The sequence below is a fragment of the Malaclemys terrapin genome, chromosome 6 (assembly GCF_027887155.1).
Source record: "Malaclemys terrapin pileata isolate rMalTer1 chromosome 6, rMalTer1.hap1, whole genome shotgun sequence".
NCBI classification, from domain to species: domain Eukaryota; kingdom Metazoa; phylum Chordata; order Testudines; family Emydidae; genus Malaclemys; species Malaclemys terrapin.
The window spans coordinates 131,487,632-131,510,395 of record NC_071510.1 but is presented as its reverse complement, the minus strand read 5'-3'; the positions used below and the strand labels follow the sequence as shown (position 1 = coordinate 131,510,395).

General features: G+C 49.4%; 1 protein-coding gene across 2 annotated transcripts; it reads left to right on the top strand.

The window, feature by feature from the left end:
• Positions 1-1,200: 1,200 nt before the first annotated feature.
• DCTN3 (dynactin subunit 3) lies at positions 1,201-22,327 on the top strand. Of its 2 annotated transcripts, XM_054032523.1 has the most exons (7): positions 1,205-1,312; positions 2,569-2,653; positions 4,045-4,131; positions 5,165-5,248; positions 6,212-6,270; positions 20,730-20,789; positions 21,771-22,327. In XM_054032523.1, the coding sequence occupies exons 1-7, from the start codon at positions 1,226-1,228 to the stop codon at positions 21,858-21,860; spliced, it is 552 nt and encodes a 183-aa protein (XP_053888498.1). In that variant the 5' UTR covers positions 1,205-1,225; the 3' UTR covers positions 21,861-22,327. The 2 variants fall into 2 exon arrangements, with proteins under 2 accessions (XP_053888499.1, XP_053888498.1); XM_054032524.1 differs by lacking the exons at positions 20,730-20,789; positions 21,771-22,327 and adding an exon at positions 8,374-8,692 and having other exon boundaries at positions 1,201-1,312.
• The last annotated feature ends 437 nt before the right edge of the window (positions 22,328-22,764 follow it).

Here is a 22,764-nt window from a genome sequence, read left to right as displayed (position 1 = left end):
TGGTACTCTGCCAAGGGAAAGGGCTGGAGCAGGGTCCTGGGGACGGGCTGCAGGGAGCCGAGGGGCTGGACTGACGCCTCTTGCCCACCTCCGGTGCCTGCAGTGCCTTTGTGATGTCAGGACCCGGGCTGGGCCTGGCCCTGTATGATGCGCATTGGAACAAACAGCCCCTCAGGGGAGATCCAGCCGTGGCAGCAGGGAGCGCAGCGTCTCCGCCCCAGCGCGCGTCCCGGCTGTACTCCCCAGCATGCCTGGCGTGGCGGTGGGGGTCGTGCAGAGCTGATTCTCTGCCTGCTGAATGTCACAGGCGTACATGATCTGGATCGCCTTGGAGACCCAGCACAGCTTCTCCAGGAGAAGCAGGATGGTGGGAGCAACCCCCGAACCCCGCTGCAGCCTTCCTGCACTCTCAGCCCTGCCCTGACACAGCCCATGGAGCGCCCGAGGCCCCTGTTCTGGCTGGCGTGGCACATCCGCAGAGAGAGACACGGCCACAGACAGCGCTCGTGGCTCCATTCATCGGCCGTTCCTACCGCCCCCTTCCCGCCCCAGCTAGTGCTAGAAACGCCCGGGCTCTCCCTCCTGGTCCCTAGGTCCCCGGCAGCGACCCGGCTCTGGCGATTTATTGCCCTACGCTCAGGGAAGCCGAAGCCCCACAGCCAGGTTATTTCCCCCCGGGACTGAGTTGCTAGTGGGGCTGCGACCAGCAAACCCTCGCAAGCCGCGAGCGCCGGGTCCCTGGCCGCTGGGCAGGCCGGGGAGGGAGAACGGGAGCCGGCGCGGCCAGATCTTCGGGCAGCCGTGGGGGTGGTCGGCTGGGGCTCCGGGCTCCATCCCAGATGAGCTGGGGAGACAGGAGAGGGGGGCCTGCCAGGTGCATTGTGAAACCCAAGTCACAGCCTGGCCGGAGGGTCAGTGGGCCTGGCCCCCATTAGACCCATAACCCCCCCCAGGGTCACACCCAGGGCAGGTGCCCAGCTGGCTACAGTGTCTGTGTTTGTCACCCAGCTGGGACACACCGTCTCCATGGCAACACTTGGAGCTGGGGGGGAGCAGGGCGTGCGGGGACATATCATCTCCATGGCAACACACGGTCGTTTCAAAAGAACCACGTCCGGGTCATTAGCCCCCGCCTTCGCCTCCGACTTGAGGAGGGGCCGCGTTCGATTGGCTCCTGTCACGGAGAAGCCCCGCCCCCACTTCCGGCTTGCTGGGTGTTGACAAGATGGCGGCGCTCGGGGGGCTGCAGGACCGGGTGGAGGCGCTGGAGCGCCGGGTGTTCGGGGCCGGGGAGGCCCGCGGGCCGCGCAAGGTGCGGGGGCGGGCTCCTGAGCACCCCCCGCCCGGCTTGTGTGTGACCCCCTGGAGCGGGGCCCAGGCGGGGAGCTGCCGCCTCCCCCGGGGACCATCCCTGGGCTGGGCCAGCGGGGATCGTTCCCTGCGGCTCGGGGCCTAGTGCCGGGGCAGGTGGCTCCAGCCTCCGCATTAGGGGCAGCAGCCCGGGGATTGGCCCCCGAGGGGCTGGGGGGGGAGAGGCGCGGGGGGGATTGGCCCCCGAGGGGCTGGGGGGGGAGAGGCGCGGGGGGGATTGGCCCTCGAGGGGCTATGGGGGGAGAGGCGCGGGGGGGATTGGCCCTCGAGGGGCTATGGGGGGAGAGGCGCGGGGGGGATTGGCCCTCGAGGGGCTATGGGGGGAGAGGCGCGGGGGGGATTGGCCCTCGAGGGGCTATGGGGGGAGAGGCGCGGGGGGGATTGGCCCTCGAGGGGCTATGGGGGGAGAGGCGCGGGGGGGATTGGCCCCCGAGGGGCTATGGGGGGAGAGGCGCGGGGGGGATTGGCCCCCGAGGGGCTATGGGGGGGGAGAGGCGCGGGGGGGGGGCGGGGATTGGCCCCCGAGGGGCTATGGGGGGGGAGGCGCGCGTGGGGGGGGGGATTGGCCCCCGAGGGGCTATGGGGGGAGAGGCGCGGGGGGGATTGGCCCCCGAGGGGCTATGGGGGGAGAGGCGCGGGGGGGGGCGGGGATTGGCCCCCGAGGGGCTATGGGGGGGGAGGCGCGCGTGGGGGGGGGGGGATTGGCCCCCGAGGGGCTATGGGGGGGGAGGCGTGTGTAGGGGGGGATTGGCCCCCGAGGGGCTATGGGGGGGGGGGCAGCCAAGCTCTGGCTGTTTTGTTCTTTCTGCAGCCAGGCCCTGCTCCCCGCCTTCCGGCTGCGGGTTCTTGTCCCGCTCGCCTTGTTCGCTCCACTCCTGCCCTGCGTGATGCTCCCCGGCCAGCAGAGCCCCTCCATGACGGGCTGCCTAGCTCGGGGCTGCTTCATTTACTTCTGAACTGCAGCCACCCCTGGGGTACAACGTGGGCTCTGTTTAGCAGCCTGTAGTAACGTTCCGGAACCATTCCGGGAGCTAGTTGAAATATGCTGCGTGTGAATATTAGTAACTGAAACGGGTTTAAATAGACATTTTATTTTCTCTCACTGCTGGTCTGTTCCTGACAGTTTAGTTGTGGGATCCTAGTTAGAAGTGTCACTTAATCACTCTTTGGTTTATAACACCATCTCTTTCCTTCTAGGCAGCAGATGGCTTGGTGAAAGTTCAAGTGGCTTTGGGGAACATTGCAAGCAAAAGAGAGAGGATTAAAATTTTGTATAAGAAAAGTAAGTATTCGTCCAGCATTTGTGTTTTGTGGGTTTTTTTATCCCCAGGTTTTAGATCCAAATTGTATTTTACATGGTGGTCTTGTCGGGTGGCCTGTCTGAGATCATTTGAGTTGCGTTTTGGAGTGGGTTTAAAAACAACCCTCATAATTAGCTCCTTGGGAAGGCAAAGGACTGAGTAGACAAGCTGGCATCTCTCAAGTGCAGTGTACCTCTTGAGAGGTGAGAGTAAGGAATCTACTTTGGTTTCTGTTTCAATATCAGAGATCTAAAACCTAAGGTATCAGCTTTACTCCTTCCCTAGGACTGTGTGTGCTATCCCCGGGGATCAGATCCCCCTAGAAATCCGCAGCCCATCAGGCCTGATGTCATCAGAAAGGGGTAGTACATGTTCAGTGTATGTCCACCTGCAGAAAATCAGGGGCTCTGACTGCTCACTGGCATTGGAGCTTATTTCTCCCTGTTGAGTGTAGCCATACCCTCAGCAAGCAACCTTGGGATTTTTAAAAAGCAACAGAGGGTCCTGTGGCACCTTTGAGACTAACAGAAGTATTGGGAGCATAAGCTTTTGTGGGTAAGAACCTCACTTGCATCTGAAGAAGTGAGGTTCTTACCCACGAAAGCTTATGCTCCCAATACTTCTGTTAGTCTTAAAGGTGCCACAGGACCCTCAGTCTGAATCTGTAAAAAGCAACAAACACAGCTACCTCTCTGATACTTGGGATTTTTGTAACGGGGGAGAGATGTCGCAGAAAGAGCATGCTGTACCTGGAGGGGACAGAGTGGTGCCACTTTAGCACACCCTCAGCCAGCTTCAGAAGGCAAGACTTGTGTGTGTAAAGGAAAGACATTTCAGAGGGCAGGGGAAGTAGCAGGCCACATGACGGAAAGTGAGCATCTGTGCCCTCCCTTTAAAGAATGGACTGTGAGTTCTGCAGTTGAATTTAAAATTGGCTTATGTGATACTTAGCAGGTTAGTGGGACCTTCTGTAAATAATGGGTGCCTATTGGCGTTGGGCCATGTGTGTACACACTTTTTTAATAAGATCAAACAAAGAAACTTACAGGCTTGGTGCAACAAGTCAACTTTGTACTGTTGACTCAAAAGCCATTCCTCTCCGATCCCCCAGTGAAGATGCCTCTGCATCTTGGTACATCTGAATTGTTGTCTAATACAGTTAGCCAGCTCAGATGTGTAAGCTCTTTGAAGCAGAGTGTGTCTTTCAGATGTTCTATAAAATGCTGTGAATGGTCATGGTACTGTAGAAGTACTGTAGCTGCTGATTCTTTTTAACAACATCTTGTAGTGAGTAGGAAATTGTGACAGGCAGTATTTCCAGTAATAGTCACTTCTCCTCTTCTCCCTCCCTGTCACCTACTTCTGATCTTAGTTGAAGATTTAATAAAATATCTGGATCCTCAGTACATTGATCGAATGGCTGTTCCCGATGCCATGAAACTGCAGTTCATCTTAGCAGGTACGTCGTGAAATGGAAGGAGTATGCTCATTCCCCAGAAGCTCACAAGACAAGGTGTGTGTGTGTGGGGGGATTTTAATTGAATGCAATTCATTTAATCTCTCTCAATCATGGGTTTAGGACAGAAATGCCTCCTTTAGTGTCTAGTCTTCCCCTGTAAACTGGCTAATGCTCCAGTAAAAGATCAGAAATGGAGAAACTACAGTATGAATTGCACAGAGAACAAGAAGTGTGGTTCAGTCCCCAGTCTCTGGCTCCCTGGCAAGCACTTGGAATGCAACTGGCACAGTGGAGCCAGTTCCTGCATGAGGAGTGCTTTTCTCGCTGTTGAAGGCCTTCCCTGAATGATTAAGGAGAGACATTGGCTCCCTTTGAGTCTGTCTGGCCTTTGGTCAGAAGCTTGGGGGGGTGGGGAAAGGGGTGTGTTGAATTGCTGCCCTATGTCTCGCTACTGTTCCTGTAACAATAGTGTTCATAAGAGCAGTTAAGTGTATATATACTGTGATGTGCATTAAGTATCCATACCCTGTCCAGCTCACACAGGGGATCTGAGTCGCCCCGCTCCCATGGTAGGTGTGTAACTCCAGGGGCGTTTCCCCCGATTCAGACTGGTGTAAGTGAGGGAGAGTCGGAGCCATGAGGTTGACTTTTAATGGGGCTCAACAACTGAGCCAATGAAAGAGCGAAAAGCATGTGCTTTCTCCATTGCTGGCTTAGTGAGGAACATCCTGGCTTCTGCTCCTGGGTCTTCCCTTTATCTACTGTGTGCCGCCTTTGAGCTTCCCTTTCCCCGTCTGATGATGCCTACCCCAGAAACGGGTGGGGGATGTTTGCGAAAGGCACAGAGTTGAAAGGTGCGATGGTAACGCAAAATATCATTGCGGTGAAGTCTTTCTGCTGCATGTAGGGTTGATTGCCTTATGAGAAGGGGAAGCTGAACCAGGCCAATTAATCAACTGATTTTTTTTTCTCATCTGTGAAAAGCTGAAATAGTGTTTGGCTTAAACTTCTCCTTCTCTGTCCTTTAAACCAGAGGAGCAGTTTATTCTTTCCCAAGTCGCCCTTCTGGAACAGGTGAACAACCTCCAGCCGTTCTTGGACAGTGCACACATCAAAGGTAACACATGCTGATCTGCCAGCTACCTTTTCATAGCGGCTGTCCTGCAGTTAGCGAAGACAAGTGGCCTCTCTTTCGTTACCCTGGGCACTAAGAACAGTGTGCAAATGCTGTTTTTAAAAGTTCTCTAGCTGCCTGCCTCAAATAACCAGAAACCATAGTAAGCGTTTCCAACTCTGACGAGTTTGCAATCGAAGCGCTAAAACAGTGCAGCAGCGTGCAGAAAAAATGCAGAATGTGGCATGGCCGTCCTCTTCAGCAACATGGGCTTGAATGTATTCTCCTGGCTACGATACTGCCACTGTACAGGGAGGCTGAATTTAAGTGACACCAAGGCCATGCTATACTTGCTGGATTGTTAAATATTCCTGAGATGCTGGTCCAGTGAGCCGGGGAAATGGAGGCCAACAGATACACACTTTATAGAATCCTTAGAATCTTATAGGGGAAAAACCCAGTAGAACACCTCCATTCTAAGGTGTAGCTTCCTGTTCACTGAGTATCCCTTTCCCTTGCATGGTGAGGTCTCTGTAGTCTCTGTGCAGTTGCTTACCAGTAATAGTCACATATAGTAATCCAGTTGCGTGCTTCATACAAGTCTCTTGGGCATCTAATCCTCAGCTTGGGACCCATAGCTCCTGGCCCCAGAAGCAGCAGAGGGGTGACTTTGGAAAGTTGTTTTCAATTGGTTCTGATCAGCGTATACACAAACAACTAAAACGGTGGCAATTCATTTACTGTGCAGGAAAGTGGCAGTAACCAGTGGTGGTCTGGTGGCCAGCAGTATTTATCTTCGGGGCATTTCTGAGCTGTAATGTGCTTTGGCTGACAAGAAATGTATTAAATTAATCCCAATAGAAAGATTTTAAACATGCTCTTAGACAGTCGTCTCTGCTTTGGTAACTGCAATTCCTGGATGTCAAAACTAAGCAGGGACTGACTTTTCTTCTGTGTGCTTTGCAGCTGCTCCTGACCATGCTGCCAAACTGCAGCGACTTGCTCAAATCCACATCCAGCAGCAGGTAGAGTGAATACTCATCGTGGTTAACCTTCAGTGGGCAGGGATGGGGCCTCTTGTTAACCGTAGGTAATTCGTGGGCAAGGCTGGAGTAATTAGTAGCACAGACTAGAGCCACTCTAGTTAAGATTATCAGTATTTCTTCTTTCCATTACGTTGTTTTCAGTTTGTCCAGATCATGGAATTTCCAGGAGGCAGAAGAGATCTCTACTCAGGAACATCTCCGTGTACAAATAGCTTTGGGTGGCTTTTTAAAAACTGCAGTGGATTTAACGGAGTAACATTTCTACGTTAGAGAGAGAGTAACTGGGGCATGGAGAGGTGAAGTGACCAGCCCAACATCACACAGGAAGTTTGGGGCAGAGCTGGGAAGTGAACCCAGAACTCCTGAGTCCCAGACCAGTGTCTTACTCCCCAAACCATTCACCCTTGTACCCTGGTGTGTTTGTATTACTAGCTCCTTTGTCTCTTCTTCCCCCAGCTCTGTACCTCCGCATTAGGGTTTGTCTCTTTTGCAGCCTTAGGCTCCTTGGGCGGGTGACTCGCTGACTGTGTCTGTAGATTGCCTAGCCCAGTAAGGCCCTGATCCCAGCTGGGGCATGTGGCCACTAGTGCAGTGTAGATTTTGTAGTACCTGGAGGCCTCACTCGGGATCCTGTTGTGTAGGAGCTGTACAGAGTACAGTTGCTGTCCCAAGACACTTGCGCTCTGGGGACATGAGCCGTGTACAAAGGGTGCAGCGAGAGGGAGGCAGTCAAATATTATATTGGTGGAGTCATTTGACTGAAAGGTTCCTGAATTACAGGCCTTCCTCTCCACTGCCCCCCCCCCATGATTTCCTTCTGCTGCCTTGTACTGCTCAGTTTAACAGCACTAATAAGGTCTGATGAATCTCAGACCTGTTGACGGCTGTGAACTCACCTTTCAGTGAACACAACAAAGGATAAATTCATCACAGGCCCCTACCTAGGTTAAAAGTTGTTTTGGACTGAGTGACTGGAGGTTGCTATAATTTGTGACTCATGGGGAGCAATTTTATTTTGTGGGGAATGTCGGGGGGGAGATGGAGACTAGACAGGTGAAGGCTTCCTGGGAAGGGAGAGGTATCTGGGGGTGGGGCAGTAGAGAAATAGAGGGAGATGGGTTTGGGAATGCAGCGAGGGGCGTTATGGGGAGAGGGATAAATGGGGATGGATGGTAGGGGAGGCAAGAGAGGTTGGGGGCTCAGGTGCAGGAGGTACAGCACCCCCTAGCTCTGCCAGTTTCCCTTAACTGCTGTGCCAGTGCACCCCAATGCCCTGTAGTCCCCCTCCCACCCCGCAGCTCTGCCAGTGTACCCAACCCTATGCCACTGTACTGTAGTTGCCCTTTGCTCCAGGCACTTCATGGGAGCTGGGTTATAGGCGGGAGAAGTAACGGAAATAGAAGTGTTTGTAGACCAGGGAATGAAGTCTTCAGGGAGATGCGTTCCCGGATGGAAGGCTGGTTTAGTCGGGGGTGTGTGGGGAGGGGGCAAGTTGGGGGAGGGGACACCTTGAAGGGCTTAGGAGCATGGCTTGGGAGGTGTGCTGAAGCTTGGCTGGTGCGGTGCAGCTGGTGTGTGTGGGGATGAGGGGAGACAGGGACAGCTGGCACAATATGCTGATTCCTACAACCGCTTAAATGACCACTAGCTCCTACCAACAACCTCCCCTTTGTTTGACACTGTGACGTTATTAACATAAACTGGGACTGTATAGATCATTGTTGCAACCAAGGTCCTGTAGTGGCACCCAAATCTTGTATAAAGGGGGTCAAATGGGGTGTCTAGGACAAGGTTATGGTTTACTGGTTATGATTATGCCGTCTGTATGTATGTATCAGTTTTGTAGTCGAAGTTATGAATATTGGCTCTATACTGTCTGTATGGCGAACTTATGCTATGCTTCTGGGTGACATCCCAGACAAGCTGAGATTAGCTCTGACTAGCCTGCTTAATGGCCCATTAAGGACCATCCGCTATACAATGGACCCATTGAGAGAAGGCAGATACGCCTTGTACCTCAGCAAAGTATGCAGGGACTGGCCCATGTGACTCCAGACTCCATTTTGCTGTAATTTTCCACAGTAAGAACAAAGAGGTGATCTTACACCTGGAAAAGACTATATAAGGCTGATGCCTGATCTCCATCTGGTCTTCAATCCTGCTTCTTACCTCTGGAGGGACTTTGCTACAAACTGAAGCTCTGAACAAAGGACTGAGGACCCATCCCAGCGGGGGATGTATTCGAGACTTGATTTGAACCTGCAGTTTATTCCATCGCTGCTGCAAGCCTGAACCAAGAACTTTGCCATTACTGTATGTAATTGATTCCATTTAACCAATTCTAACTCTCATCTCTATCTTTTTCCTTTTATGAATAAACCTTTAGATTTTAGATTCTAAAGGATTGGCAACAGCGTGATTTATGGGTAAGGTCTGACTTGTATATTGACCTGGGTCTGGGGCTTGGTCCTTTGGGATCAGGAGAACCTTTTTCTTTTACTGGGGTATTGGTTTTTATAACCATTTGTCCCCATAACATGTGGCACTGGTGGTAATACTGGGAAACTGGAGTGTCTAAGGAGATTGCTTGTAAGACTTGCGGTTAGCCAGTGGGGTGAGACCGAAGTCTTAGTCTGGCTGGTTTGGTTTGCCTTAGAGGTGGAAAAACCCCAGCCTTGGGCTGTAACTGCCCTATTTGAGCAATTTGTCCTGAGTTGGCACTCTCAGTTGGGTTCCGCCAGAACCGCATTGTCACAGTGGCGTAGTCGTGCTTGGATCCACAGAACCAGGTCAATTAAGCTTTGGGTCAGAACCCCACGCTATCCAAATTTGAATTTTGGGATTGAGAGTTTTGTTAAAGAGCTGCTGCAATGGCTGAGCAAAGAGCATATGCGGGACTTGGCAAAAAAGCCCTGGAAAATTTGTGTTCAGAAAAGAGGATAAGCTTTAGAAAGAAAGCTACAAAGGAAGAACTGAGAAATCTGTTAATAGCCAGTGATCAGTGGGCAAGAGCACAGCCCTTACCTGAGGCTGCAGAAGATGCAGAAAAAATTAGGATACAAAGGGTGACAAGTAAACTGCAATTTGAGCATGAACAGAAGCTAGCAGATCTTCGATTGCTGGAGAAGCAAAAAATAGCAGAGTTAGAAAGAGAGAGAGAGAAAGAGGCTGATGAGAGAGGAGAGAGCTCGTAAGGGACGTCTAGAGCTGCTCGCTGCTGAGCAGGAGACTCACAAGATGGAACAGGAGACGGCCAGACTTCAGCTCCAAGTAATGGAAGAGCGGAGAAAGTCATCCCCACCTGGTACTCCACTTCCCCCCCACCATGAGAAAAACTGGGAAAGGATGTGTCCCATTTACAATGATACTGAGGATATAGAGGAGTTTTTGTCTACCTTTGAACGCCTCTGCAATCTGTACCAGATCCCTGAGGGTCAGCGAATGCCTGTCCTGCTGACCAGACTGACTGGAAAAGCCAGGGAGGTGTTTAATGACTTGGGGGAACAAGAAGCCTTAAATTATGAGCGGTTTAAGGATTCTGTGTTAAGGCGGTTCAAGGTTACTCCGGAATCTTACAGAGTTAAGTTTAGAGAGTTTAAAATGTCTAAGGATTGTACTTTTGTAGAATGTGCTCATAAGCTGATGGGTTTTGTTAAAAAGTGGGTTATGGGAGCCAAGGCGCATGGGAGTTTTGAAAAACTGCTGGATTTAATAACTTTGGAACAGTTCTTAGATATTGTGCCTGACAATGTGAGAGCAGCTGTGTGTGACAGGGACCCTGAGTCAGTCCTACGGGCAGCAGAGATTGCGGATGCCCATACCCAAAACAGGGCTCGAGAAGGGTGTAAAACCCCAGGGAAAAGTAATCACCATTCTCCCCAGTTCAAGAGGAGGGAAGGATTTAAAAATAAACCTGACTCTTCTAAAGGAGTTCAAGGGGGCCCGGGGGGTAGGAACTCACATCCCAGGACGGAACAGGTTACATGCTATCACTGTGGTATGCTGGGCCACATGAGACCAGACTGCCCGATACTGAAGGGCGGCCCAAAACCAGCAACCCCAAATGCCACGGCCAATGCTAACCCTGTTGTTGTAAACTCACAGGCAAGCCACACAGAGCCCAGCATTGGTGCCCTGTGTGCAAATGCTGTTTCTGTGGTCTCGGAAGAATTTGACCTTAAAACTCACATTAGAGCTAAATATGGGGGAAATAATGCAGAGTTTATTAGCAGTGCAGAAGTTAATGGAGTGAGGTGTATGGCATGGAGGGACACCGCAGCAGATATTACTCTGGTTAAAGCAAGTCTTGTCAGGAAGGAAGATTATTTGCCAGGTGAAGATGTAACTGTTGTAGCCTTATCTAAGTATTTTGTCAGGGTGCCTTTGGCTAAAATCCACCTGAATTGGAAGGGATTGGAGGGCACCATGGTTGTGGGAGTAAAAGACATAATCCCTAAGGATATTATGATTGGAAATGATATTAAAGCTATGGTCAGTCAAGTTAATACAAACCAGGCACAAGAGAGGATTGATCCTGAGGTTGTGCCTCTGGAGGGTTTCTCCAAAAGTTTGTCTTTGGAAAGTAGCTGTTTGGCTGTGAATGAAGTTTCTGAATATCTATCTAATGTCTCAGAAGTAAATCTGGAATTAGATCAAGCGAAGGGAGAGGAGAGCAAGGAGATTTTGGATGAGCCTAGGCAGTCTTGTGAGCTAATGGCTTTATCTAGTCAGCAGTTTGGGAGGGCAAGGAGAGTGGAAGATGAGTGTCCCTATACCTTATCTGTTTCCTATGCGAAGAATAGTGACAGTGAAGGAAATGTGCCTGTGTCTGTCAGGGGTATTGACTTGCCTGTGGAGGAAGCTACCCCAGTCTCCAAGCAGTTGTCTGTGAACAGCCCGGTGTGCTGGGACAAGGAAAATGAAATCCCGAGCTGTATGTCTGGTAAAGAAAAATGCGTCTCCAACTCTTTTTTGTCTGTGGAGCAGACAGAAGGTGCCTTTCGGCCTGTGATGGTTAAGAGTAATTTAGTTGTCTCAGAGTTGGTTCTGAATTCAACTAAAGCCCAGGAAGGGAATGGTCCTAAATTTGCATCTGCTGGGGAGAATGGCACCGTAACTAGGTTGCATCCAGTTAGTGTCTTTGCAAAGTCCCAGAGACCAGACAATTCTGATGCTTGTATTGGGCCTGTTGCTCATGTGTGGTTGGAGAAGGGTGTAACAACTCTGTCTGATCAGGGTGATACCCTAGCCAGGGCACAAGGAGAGCAGAAAGGTAATTTGGTTGTGTTACCTACGGACAGTTTAACAACTTGTAGCAAAAAGGAAAAAATTCCTAAGCTGGTGTGTGGCAAAGAGAAGGGAAATATTTCTAACCTTTTATCTAGGAAGTCTACTGGTTCGCCTGAAAGGGGATTGTGTAGAGATCTGCCTGATGGGCCAGAGGTGATTCTGAATGTAAGTAAGACCCAGACAGAGTCTGTTGTTGCTCAGGAAAGTGTGCCTTTAGAGCAAGCCCTAGGTGAAGAGGGTAAGGGCAGAATTTCTGTGAGGGGTGAATTGCTTGTTTTGATGTGACCATCGCTTATTATTAATAATAATAGTACTACTGTGCTAATAAGCGATGGTCACATCAATACCACCCTATACCGGAAACCTACTGACCGCTACACTTACCTACATGCCTCCAGCTTCCATCCAGGACACACCACACGATCCATTGTCTACAGCCAAGCTCTAAGATATAACCGCATTTGCTCCAATCCCTCGGATAGAGACAAGCACCTACAAGATCTCTATCAAGCATTCTTAAAACTACAATACCCACCTGCTGAAGTGAAAAAACAGATTGACAGAGCCAGACGAGTACCCAGAAGTCACCTCCTACAAGACAGGCCCAACAAAGAAAATAACAGAACACCACTAGCTGTCACCTTCAGCCCCCAACTAAAACCTCTCCAGCGCATCATCAGAGATCTACAACCTATCCTGAAAGATGATCCTTTACTCTCACAGATCTTGGGAGACAGACCTGTCCTCGCTTACAGACAACCCCCCAACCTAAAGCAAATACTCACCAGCAACCACACATCACTGAACAAAACCACTAACCCAGGAACCTATCCTTGTAACAAACCCCGATGCCAACTCTGTCCACATATCTATTCAAGTGACATCATCATAGGACCTAATCACATCAGCCATACCATCAGGGGCTCGTTCACCTGCACATCTACCAATGTGATCTATGCCATCATGTGCCAGCAATGCCCCTCTGCCATGTACATTGGCCAAACCGGACAGTCTCTACGCAAAAGAATTAATGGACACAAATCTGACATCAGGAATCAAAATACTCAAAAACCAGTGGGAGAACACTTTAACCTGTCTGGTCATTCAGTGACAGACCTGCGGGTGGCTATATTACAACAGAAAAACTTCAAAAACAGACTCCAAAGAGAGACTGCAGAGCTAGAATTGATATGCAAACTAGACACAATCAACTCCGGTTTGAATAAGGACTGGGAATGGCTGAGCCATTACAAACGTTGACTATCTCCCCTTGTAAGTACTCTCACACTTCTTATCACACTGTCTGTACTCGGCTAGCTTGATTATCACTTCAAAAGTTTTTTTTTTTTTTTTTTTTTCTCTTAATTAATTGGCCTCTCAGAGTTAGTAAGACAACTCCCACCTGTTTATGCTCTCTGTATGTGTGTATATATATCTCCTCATTATATGTTCCATTCTATATGCATCCGAAGAAGTGGGCTGTAGTCCACGAAAGCTTATGCTCTAATAAATTTGTTAGTCTCTAAGGTGCCACAAGTACTCCTGTTCTTCTTTTTGCGGATACAGACTAACACGGCTGTTACTCTGAAATCTGTGCAAGCAGTTCACTGCAACTGAAGGGTGTGAGAGTGATTTGATCAAGGAAGTTTCAGTTCCTAGCAGCCAAAAATTGTCTGTTGTGAATGGATCCTCTGACTTTCCTTTTAAAAGATCCAGTGTGGGTAGCTTTGAGAAGGTCTCAGAGGAAGTAAAAGTTGTTAAGGAATTGAGGCATCCCTATAACCGAGTGGCTGTGTGGGGCCAACTTGTTGGGGAGACAATGGTGTTGGAACAGGAATGTCTCCTTTCTGATTCTTTAAATGAGCAGTTTGTGCTTCAGGGTTTGAGGACAGATTTGGTTACTGATGTGTCAGAGCAGAGCAGTTTTATGGCTAAATGCTTGAGGATGCGGGGGAGAGCAAGCAAACTCTCACCCGCAGACTCTTTGGATTTGTGTGGTGTCTCTTTAAGACAGAGTCCAGCCTTGGAAATTATAGCAGTTAAGGATATGAAAACTGGTGGACTGGCTCTGGTCTGGGGTAGTGCAAATTACTTGCCTGGCTGGGAAAGGAAGGACTTGCTAATAGCTGTTAGCACAGAGGGCCCACCCCATCAGCCAGTGAATTCTGTTAAGCAAGAGAAATCGGGGTTTGATCCTGCAGGACAAGGAGGAAAGAGAAAACTGAATTTTGCAAAGGGAAGCCACAGGTTAACCCTAAAATGCCCAAACTCCAATGGTATTGAGCCAAAGGTGTGGCATGACAAACATGACTGTAGATGGACACTTGCAATGAACTTGTTGTTATTGCTAAATTTTGTGATTAACAATGTGCCTAATCTTTTGGAGAATCCCTTGAACATGTTAAAAGGAATACATGAAAACACACGTTATGTTAAAAGGCCTTGTTACACTGGGGTTTCACAGGTAATGCCTATAAACAATATGGGAACTTTTCACAGGGGAAAAGACATTCCAGACCTAATGTGCTGTATGAAAAGGAAGACTGAGGCACACTACCATATTGCTTTCATGGCTAAATGCCAAGATTCCTGGACTACGAAGAACATTAATATCTGTATTTATTCAATGTTAATTGGGTTCCAAACATTTGCCCGAGCTTGTATGGATAAAGTAGCAGTTTTCTTTAGCTCTTGGCAAGATCACATGGCACATACAGGAACCATGCTGCCAGAGCAGATCCAATCCACTATTGTTCTAACTAAGTGTTACCTTGAGTTTGTAAAGAGGTTCAATCATGTGGTTGAACATGATTTTGATAAACCATTTCTGTTATACACTGGTACGGCTTCTAACCCAATACTAGCTGTAGTGAGACAGAACCCAGGATGGGGAGCTCTTGGGATGCAGTCAGTGATGTTTGTGTCATCCCTTCCTGCATCAATTTTGCGTTGGGGGTGTGACATTATTGACATAAACTGGGACCGTATAGATCATTGTTGCAACCAAGGTCCTGTAGTGGCACCCAAATCTTGTATAAAGGGGGTCAAATGGGGTGTCTAGGACAAGGTTATGGTTTACTGGTTATGATTATGCCGTCTGTATGTATGTATCAGTTTTGTAGTCGAAGTTATGAATATTGGCTCTATACTGTCTGTATGGCGAACTTATGCTATGCTTCTGGGTGACATCCCAGACAAGCTGAGATTAGCTCTGCCTAGCCTGCTTAATGGCCCATTAAGGACCATCCGCTATACAATGGACCCATTGAGAGAAGGCAGATACGCCTTGTACCTCAGCAAAGTATGCAGGGACTGGCCCATGTGACTCCAGACTCCATCTTGCTGTAATTTTCCACAGTAAGAACAAAGAGGTGATCTTACACCTGGAAAAGACTATATAAGGCTGATGCCTGATCTCCATCTGGTCTTCAATCCTGCTTCTTACCTCTGGAGGGACTTTGCTACAAACTGAAGCTCTGAACAAAGGACTGAGGACCCATCCCAGCGGGGGATGTATTCGAGACTTGATTTGAACCTGCAGTTTATTCCATCGCTGCTGCAAGCCTGAACCAAGAACTTTGCCATTACTGTATGTAATTGATTCCATTTAACCAATTCTAACTCTCATCTCTATCTTTTTCCTTTTATGAATAAACCTTTAGATTTTAGATTCTAAAGGATTGGCAGTAGCGTGATTTGTGGGTAAGGTCTGACTTGTATATTGACCTGGGTCTGGGGCTTGGTCCTTTGGGATCAGGAGAACCTTTTTCTTTTACTGGGGTATTGGTTTTTATAACCATTTGTCCCCATAACATGTGGCACTGGTGGTAATACTGGGAAACTGGAGTGTCTAAGGAGATTGCTTGTAAGACTTGCGGTTAGCCAGTGGGGTGAGACCGAAGTCTTAGTCTGGCTGGTTTGGTTTGCCTTAGAGGTGGAAAAACCCCAGCCTTGGGCTGTAACTGCCCTATTTGAGCAATTTGTCCTGAGTTGGCACTCTCAGTTGGGTTCCGCCAGAACCGCATTGTCACAGACACCCCTGGGGAATTCCTGGGCAAGGAAAGCACAGTCAGTGGAGTTCAGGGTCCCCTTGCAGAACAGCAAGCTGAGCAAAACTCCACTGCCTGAAAGCCAGGAAATGCCCAGTTACGGGTGTCCATGTGAGCTTAGCTCTGCCCGCTTGCAGCAATGCCCCACCCCTTTACTCTGCCAACCCCACAACTGCTGAAATGTGCGAGCGCTTCACCTCCTCTTACAGACCAGTTGTACTCAGGCACAGGATTCCATCGAGCGCTGTTAAAGGACAAAAGAAGTTGCCCGTGCCACCTTCCTGGTGGTCTCAGTGGCCACTGCCCGCACTTCAGCTGCAGACGGTGTGTTAGGTGGACCTTCACTAACTGGTGGAGGCAATAATTAGGCCTGAGGATATGTGTGGATTTCTTTGAGGTGCATGGCAGAGCTGTGATTGCGATAGAAGGAGATCTGTGTTTTGCACCCCCGATACGTGTGAGCAAAGGGAAGAGGTACGTGGGTACCTTCAGGATGCAGCATGCATCATTTCTGTGCACAGTTGTATTGTGTAGGTTATGTCAATAGCAGGGCAAAGGGCTTTTCTAATCCAGGATGTCAGCAGTGAGGGGGAATGAGAGGGTTCTAATGCTTTCGTGATGGATAAGTGAAATGAGATGGTCTCCTAGGAGTACGTTTAAGGGAGTTGTAAAAGGCTGAGAAGTGGTTCTTAAATTGTACACTTGTGCTCTTTCTGGGGAGCTGGCTACGGGCTTGTCCGCACTTGAAGTGCTGCAGCGGCACTGCTGTCCTGCTTCAGTGTAGACACAACCTATGCTGTGGGGAAGGGTTCTCCCATTGGCATAGGGAATCCACCTCCCCTCAGGCAGTAGCTTGGTATCAAGCAGAGTGCCCCAAGGGTCGGTCCTGGTGCCGGTTTTGTTCAATATCTTCATTAATGATCTGGAGCAGGGATCCCCAACGTGGTGCCCGCTGGCACCATGGTCTAAGTGTGCCCGTGTACTGTCCGGCGGACGAGCATCCGCCGAAATGCCGCCGACAAGCTGCGTCATCCAGAGGTGTCGCTGCCGAAATGTTGCCGATTTTTGGCGGCATTTCGGCGGCAAGGCCTCTGGATAACACTGCTGGTCAGCGGCATTTCGGCAGCAACGCCTATTGACGTTGCCGCTTGTTGGCGGCATTTCGGCGGATGCTCGCCCTCTGCCACAGTCCTCCGTGGCTCGTCATCTGGTGCCCACCAGACGAAAAAGGTTGGGGACCACTGATCTGGAGGATGGCGTGGATTGCACTCTCAGCAACTTTGCAGATGACGCTAAACTGGGAGGAGTGATAGGTACGCTGGAGGGTAGGGATAGGGTACAGAGGGATCTACACAAATTAGAGGATTGGGCCAAAAGAGACCTGATGAAGATTGGGCCAAAAGAAACCTTGTTCAACAAGGACAAGTGCAGAGTCCTGCACTTAGGACGGAAGAATCCCATGCACTGCTACCAGACTAGAGACCGAGTGGCTAGGCAGCAGTTCTGCAGAAAAGGACCTAGGGGTTACAGTAGACGAGAAGCTGGATATGAGTCAACAGTGTGCTCTTGATAATTCTATGATGAAAGAATTCTTCTGATGACCTAGCACTGGCTACAGTGGGGATGAGGTCAGCTGAACTGCATCACTCTGGGGTGGATTTTTCTCCTCCCTGAGCAATGTAGTTAAACCAACCTGATTTGCTAGCGTACACCAGGCCTACATGTGAGAGTGTACGGCAGGATCTGGAACCTCCGGAATCATACAGTGCCAAGGGCCAGTGTGAGTGTGTGCTACTGAGGCATTGCTTGAAGAGAGGAGAGGCGAGGGAAGGTGACATGGGGCAGCCTTTGCTCCTTCAGTAGTGCTAGATGGCATCCTGTGGGTAATGGTAGATGGGCTTTTTGTGACAGACAAGGTCCAGGCCCCCCAGGAGACAACAGGGGTCTGAACCTCAAAGACTAAGCAACTGAATCAACTGGTTATACACAGCAACAGAGAGTCCTGTGGCACCTTGAAGACTAACAGATGTATTAGCAGTGTTACGGTGTAGAAATGTATCAAGTAAGGTCTTTTATGGAAGCTTGTGATGGTCTGAACGTGATGGTCATGAGGTGATATGTACGCAGGTAATGGTTTTATGTGTGTAGAACAGTGTAATTGTAACTAGGGCCTGGCCTACACTAAAGAGTTAGGTCAGCCCATCTTACGCCACTGAGGGTGTAAAAAATCCAGCCCCCTGAGTGAAATTGTTAAGTTGACCTAGCCCCTGTCATTAGCATAAGCACTGTCCACGCTGCATCTGTGCTACTGTAGCATTTCAGGTGTAGACAAACCCTACAATGCAACTGCAGCATCACCTCACAACAGGAAGTGAATGAATCAGGCAGGGCGGGTTACAGGCTAGCTGTTTGCAAAGCTAACTGCAAGGATCTAGCACTGTACAAACCGAGGGAAAGACAATGAGGACCTTTACGTTTAATAGAAAGACATTGAAACTGAAAAGAAATCCTAAGGTCTTGGAAAACTAAGGCCTGCCGCCCCTACCCCGGGGCTGCAGCAGCGGGGCTCCACTGGCGATTTAAAGGGCCTGGGGCTCCCCGCAGCGGCTGGAGCCCGGAGATCTTTAAATCTCCGCTGGAGCCCTGCCGCCCTTACCCCGATATAACGGGGTTTCAGCTATAACGCGGTAGAGATTTTTGGCTCCCCGTGACCGCGTTATAGTGGGTTAGAGGTGTATATTGATTTCAATTACAACCGTACAAAGTGTACAGTGCTCACTTCATATTTATTTTTTATTACCAATATTTGCACTGTAAAAAAAGAAATAGTTTTCAATTCACCTCATACCAGTACTGGAGTGCAATCTCTTTATCATGAAAGTGCAACTTACAAACGTAGAATTATGTACAAAAACCACTTGAATTCAGAAACAAAACAATATAAAACTTTAGAGGCTACAAGTCCAATCAATCCTACTTGTTCAGCCAATCGCTCAGATAAACAAGTTTGTTTATATTTGCAGAAGATAATGCTGCCGGCGTTGCAAGATATTTACATGCCAGATGTGCTAAAGATTCATATGTCCCTTTTTGCTTCAACCACCATTCCAGAGGACATGCGTCCATGCTGATGCCGGGTTCTGCTCGATAACGATCCAAAGCAGTGTGGACTGATGCATGTTCATTTTCATTATCTGAGTCAGATGCCACCAGCAGAAGGTTGATTTTCGGTTTTGGTGGTTTGGGTTTTGCAGTTTCCACATCAGAGTGTTGCTCTTTTAGGACTTCTGAAAGCACGCTCCACACCTCGTCACTCTCAGATTTTGGAAGGCACTTCAGATTCTTAAACCTTGGGTCAAGTGCTGTAGCTATGTTTAGAAATCTCACATTGGTACCTTCTTTGCATTTTTGTCAAATTTGCGGTGAAAGTGAACAACATGTGCTGGGTCATCATCCAAGACTGCTATAATATGAAACATATGGCAGAATGTGGGTAAAACACAGAGCAGGAGACATACAATTCTCCCCTAAGGAGTTCAGTCACAAATTTAATTAACGCAATTAGTTTTTTAATGAGCGTCATCAGCATGGGCACATGTCCTCTGGAACGATGGCCAAAGCATGAAGAAGCATATCAAACTTAAGCCCATCTGGCATGTAAATATCTTGCGATGCCGGCTACAAAAGTGCTATGCGAACGCCCTCTTCTCACTTTCAGGTGACGTTGTAAACAAGAAGCGGGCAGCATTATCACCCGTAAATGTAAACAAACTTGTTTGTCTGAGCGATTGGCTGAACAAGAAGTAGGACTGAGTGGACTTGTAGGCTCTAAAGTTTTACATTGTTTTGGTTTTGAGTGCAGTTATGTGACACAAAAAACTAGATTTGTAAGTTGCACTTTCACGATAGAGGCTGCACTACAATACTTGTATGAGGGGAAATGAAAAATACTGTTTCTTTTGTTTATCATTTTTACAGTGCAAATAAAAAATAATCTAAAATGAGCAATGTGCACTTTGTATTCTGTGTTGTAATTGAAATCGATGTATTTGAAAATGTAGAAACCCATCCAAAAATATTTAATACATTTCAGTTGATATTCTGTTGTTTAACAGTATGATTAAGCGTGATTAATTTTGAGTTAATCATGTGAGTTAACTGCGATTAATCAACATCTCTAGAATTTAGCTAATACAGAAGTGAAGCCTGAGATTGCATGTGTCTCTTTTCTGTGTAACTTTGCTTTTCCACACTATTTCATCTTTGGATCTGCGTTTTCTGTGAAATCCTGTTTGCTTTTACTCCAAGCAGGTGTCTGGTGTGCAAACTGTGGGGAGAGTGTGCACCAAAGTGAAGTGATAACTGGGGGCAGGTTTCACTCCTTTGGGGGTGACGAACCAGAGGGGAAAAGTCTGAGTGTCTGGTAGTTAAGAACTCAGGGAGATGGATTTGGGGGGTGGGGGTGACTCGGGACCAGAAGAGCTAGTGGGGGGTGGAAGCCAGAGTTGAGAACCTTATGCTTATAGGCTGGCTAGTGGTGTCAGGGCTCTGAGCCACAGCCAGAAGGCACCCAAAGTTACAGGCAGGCGGCGACAACCCCTTACAGGTCTGAGTGATCCCCAGAATGTGTGTGTGGTACTGGGGCGCACTGAGGCATTGCTGGAAGAGAGAGCTAAGGCTGTTGCCTAGGCAACCTGAGCGTTGCCTGGGATTCAGAAGCTTGGGTTTTGCTCAGCTCTGTGTTCTGCAGGGGGACGACATTCCGCCCAGCAGCCTTATCTCTGCATTAGCATGCCAGCTCCTGTGCTTTAGACACTTCATTTGCTTTGTGGTTTCCTGCACCTCATTTGATTGTCCTTTTCCGTGACTGTCAGAATTTCCCGCAGCAACCCTGATCACAGCCTGGAACGGCCACATGCGAAGCCAGGCTCTGACCTGGGCCGAGGCGCTTGCCCCCTGCCTCAGTTTCCCTAGGGTAGTTACCTTCCTCCCAGGGGCTGGGAGGTAAATGCTCTGAAGTGCTTTGGAGCTGGAAAGTGCGGTATCCAGATCAGGATGTCCCGTATTGCCTGTTCACTCAGTGCTCTCCTCCTGTTGCAGGACCAGTGCGAAGCAGTAACCGAAAACGTCCGGATGCTCCTAGAAGACTACAATAAAATGGTATCCTTTAACCCAGGGCCACGGGCACAGCCCAGCCAGCGTGTGGGGCGCTGGCGTCTTGCAGGACCATTGTTAATCTGAAAATAGCTGTACCAAGTGGCAGAACGACGCTCTCAGGATTCTTCAGCCCATTGGATACCTTGGGTAGCTGACTGTTCTAGCCCCCGGCTTTTGAAAAGGGAGAGCCGTCCGTGTATCGGGCTGTCCCCTATGGCGCAGCCTCTATTCGGTGTGTGACTCACAGCGCTGTGTCATGTTACCCAAGCGCTGATGCTGCCCTGAGTGTCCAGCTAGCCCAGTGAGGGAGCGCCTAGATCCCCCCTTACTGAGAGGAGCTCACGCTGGGCTAGGAGCCCTGTGGCCTGAACGCCTCACGAGGGCTGGTCTCAACACAACAGCAGAGAAACCTGTTCATTTGCACTCTCCATTCTGACAGCTTCCTGCCCAGAGCCCATCCTGGACGGGAGCCGTCAGCATGTGGGTCGCTTGGACTGCTGATCACTGGGAGCACCTGCCTGAGCTACGTTAATGGCTCTGCTACCTTCAGAGTGAGAAGTGTGGATCCCAAATGAAGGCTGTGGGCCTCCTTCCTGTGGTGTGGCAGACTAGAGAGCAGGGTGTGAGGTGGGCCGTTCTGACTCCGTACTAAGCCCCGCTGTCATCTTGGGCCCTTGCAATCCCAGCTCTGGGAGAGCCTCCACAGGATCAGCACGGTACTTCCCTGGGCTGATCTAATCGCTTGCTCTCCACTTGCTGCAGTGCGTGAGCCCAGGCTCCGCTGTCACCCGTCACAGGGGAGAGGCGGAGGCCCCAGGCCTGTTCCGTGTTCACCTCTGTACGAATCAGGTGTCTGACAGTGGCTGGGCTCAGTCTGACTTCTGAGAGTCTCCTGGGTTCATTCTCCGGGACCACGCCAGCCTCGGCTTCACTACCACGTTCTTTGCCTCATTCTACCTCTTCTTCCTTAAAAGCCTTCTTCAGACCCTGCTTCTGTCCAAGCAGTTTGTCCAGTGGGATGAAATGCTGACGCAGCTGGAAGCGGCCAAGCAGGTGAAGCCTACGGCAGAGTGATGGCAGCGATGTATCACCAGGAGAAATGCAGCCTGCAGCCCCAGGGCAGCACCGAGCTTGGGTGAACTGGGGAGGATTGCAGCTGTGCTGGCACCACAGGTTCCAGTATGCAATGCTCTGGCCTGGCTGCTTGGAGCAGAGCGCTGCATGCTGGGACTTGTAGTCTCTGGGCTGCACCTACATATTGAAAATGAAGGTGGCTGCCAGTGATGCCATAGGTTCTTGTAACCACTTTTGGTCTTTGAGCTGCACTTTGCCCTCCCCCCTTCTTAAAAATGAAGCTAGCTGACTGGCGTCCTTTTAGAACTCGACTGTCTGCACTCCTCCTGACTGGCACTTCCATGAAATAACTCTGACTTCTAATTTATTTAAAACTCCCTGCTCAGCTCGCTGTTTGGGATCTGACGGAAACGTGAATCTATTACACTTCCTTGTGGACCAGAATAAAATCCTCAGATGTTAACTGCGTTGTGGCTCACTTGCTGTTCTTTGCTAACTTCTGGAGTTATAGTAGAAACGTAAGAATGGCCACACTGGGTGAGACCAAAGGTCCATCTAGCCCCATATCCTGTCTTCCGACAGTGCCCAATGCCAGGTGCCCCAGAGGGAATGAACAGAACAGGGAATCATCAAGTGATCCATCCCTTGTCGCCCATTCCCAGCTTCTGGCAAACAGAGACTAGGGACACCATCCCTGCCCATCCTGGCTAATAGCCATTGATGGACCTATCCTCCATGAATTTATCTAGTTCTTTTTGAACCCTGTTACAGTCTTGGCCTTCACAACATCCTCTGGCAAGGAGTTCCACAGGTTGACTGCGTTGAGTGAAGAAATACTTCCTTTTGTTTGTTTTAAACCTGCTGCCTATTAATTTCATTTGGTGACCCTCTAGTTCTTGTGATT

Coding starts and splice junctions, on each gene's coding strand:
- DCTN3 (XM_054032523.1), top strand. CDS start 1,226: ATGGCGGCGCTCGGGGGGCTGCAGGACCGGGTGGAGGCGCTGGAGCGC. Junction 4,132..5,164: donor ACTGCAGTTCATCTTAGCAG/GTACGTCGTGAA, acceptor CCTTTAAACCAG/AGGAGCAGTTTATTCTTTCC. Junction 20,790..21,770: donor TAGAAGACTACAATAAAATG/GTATCCTTTAAC, acceptor AGCCTTCTTCAG/ACCCTGCTTCTGTCCAAGCA.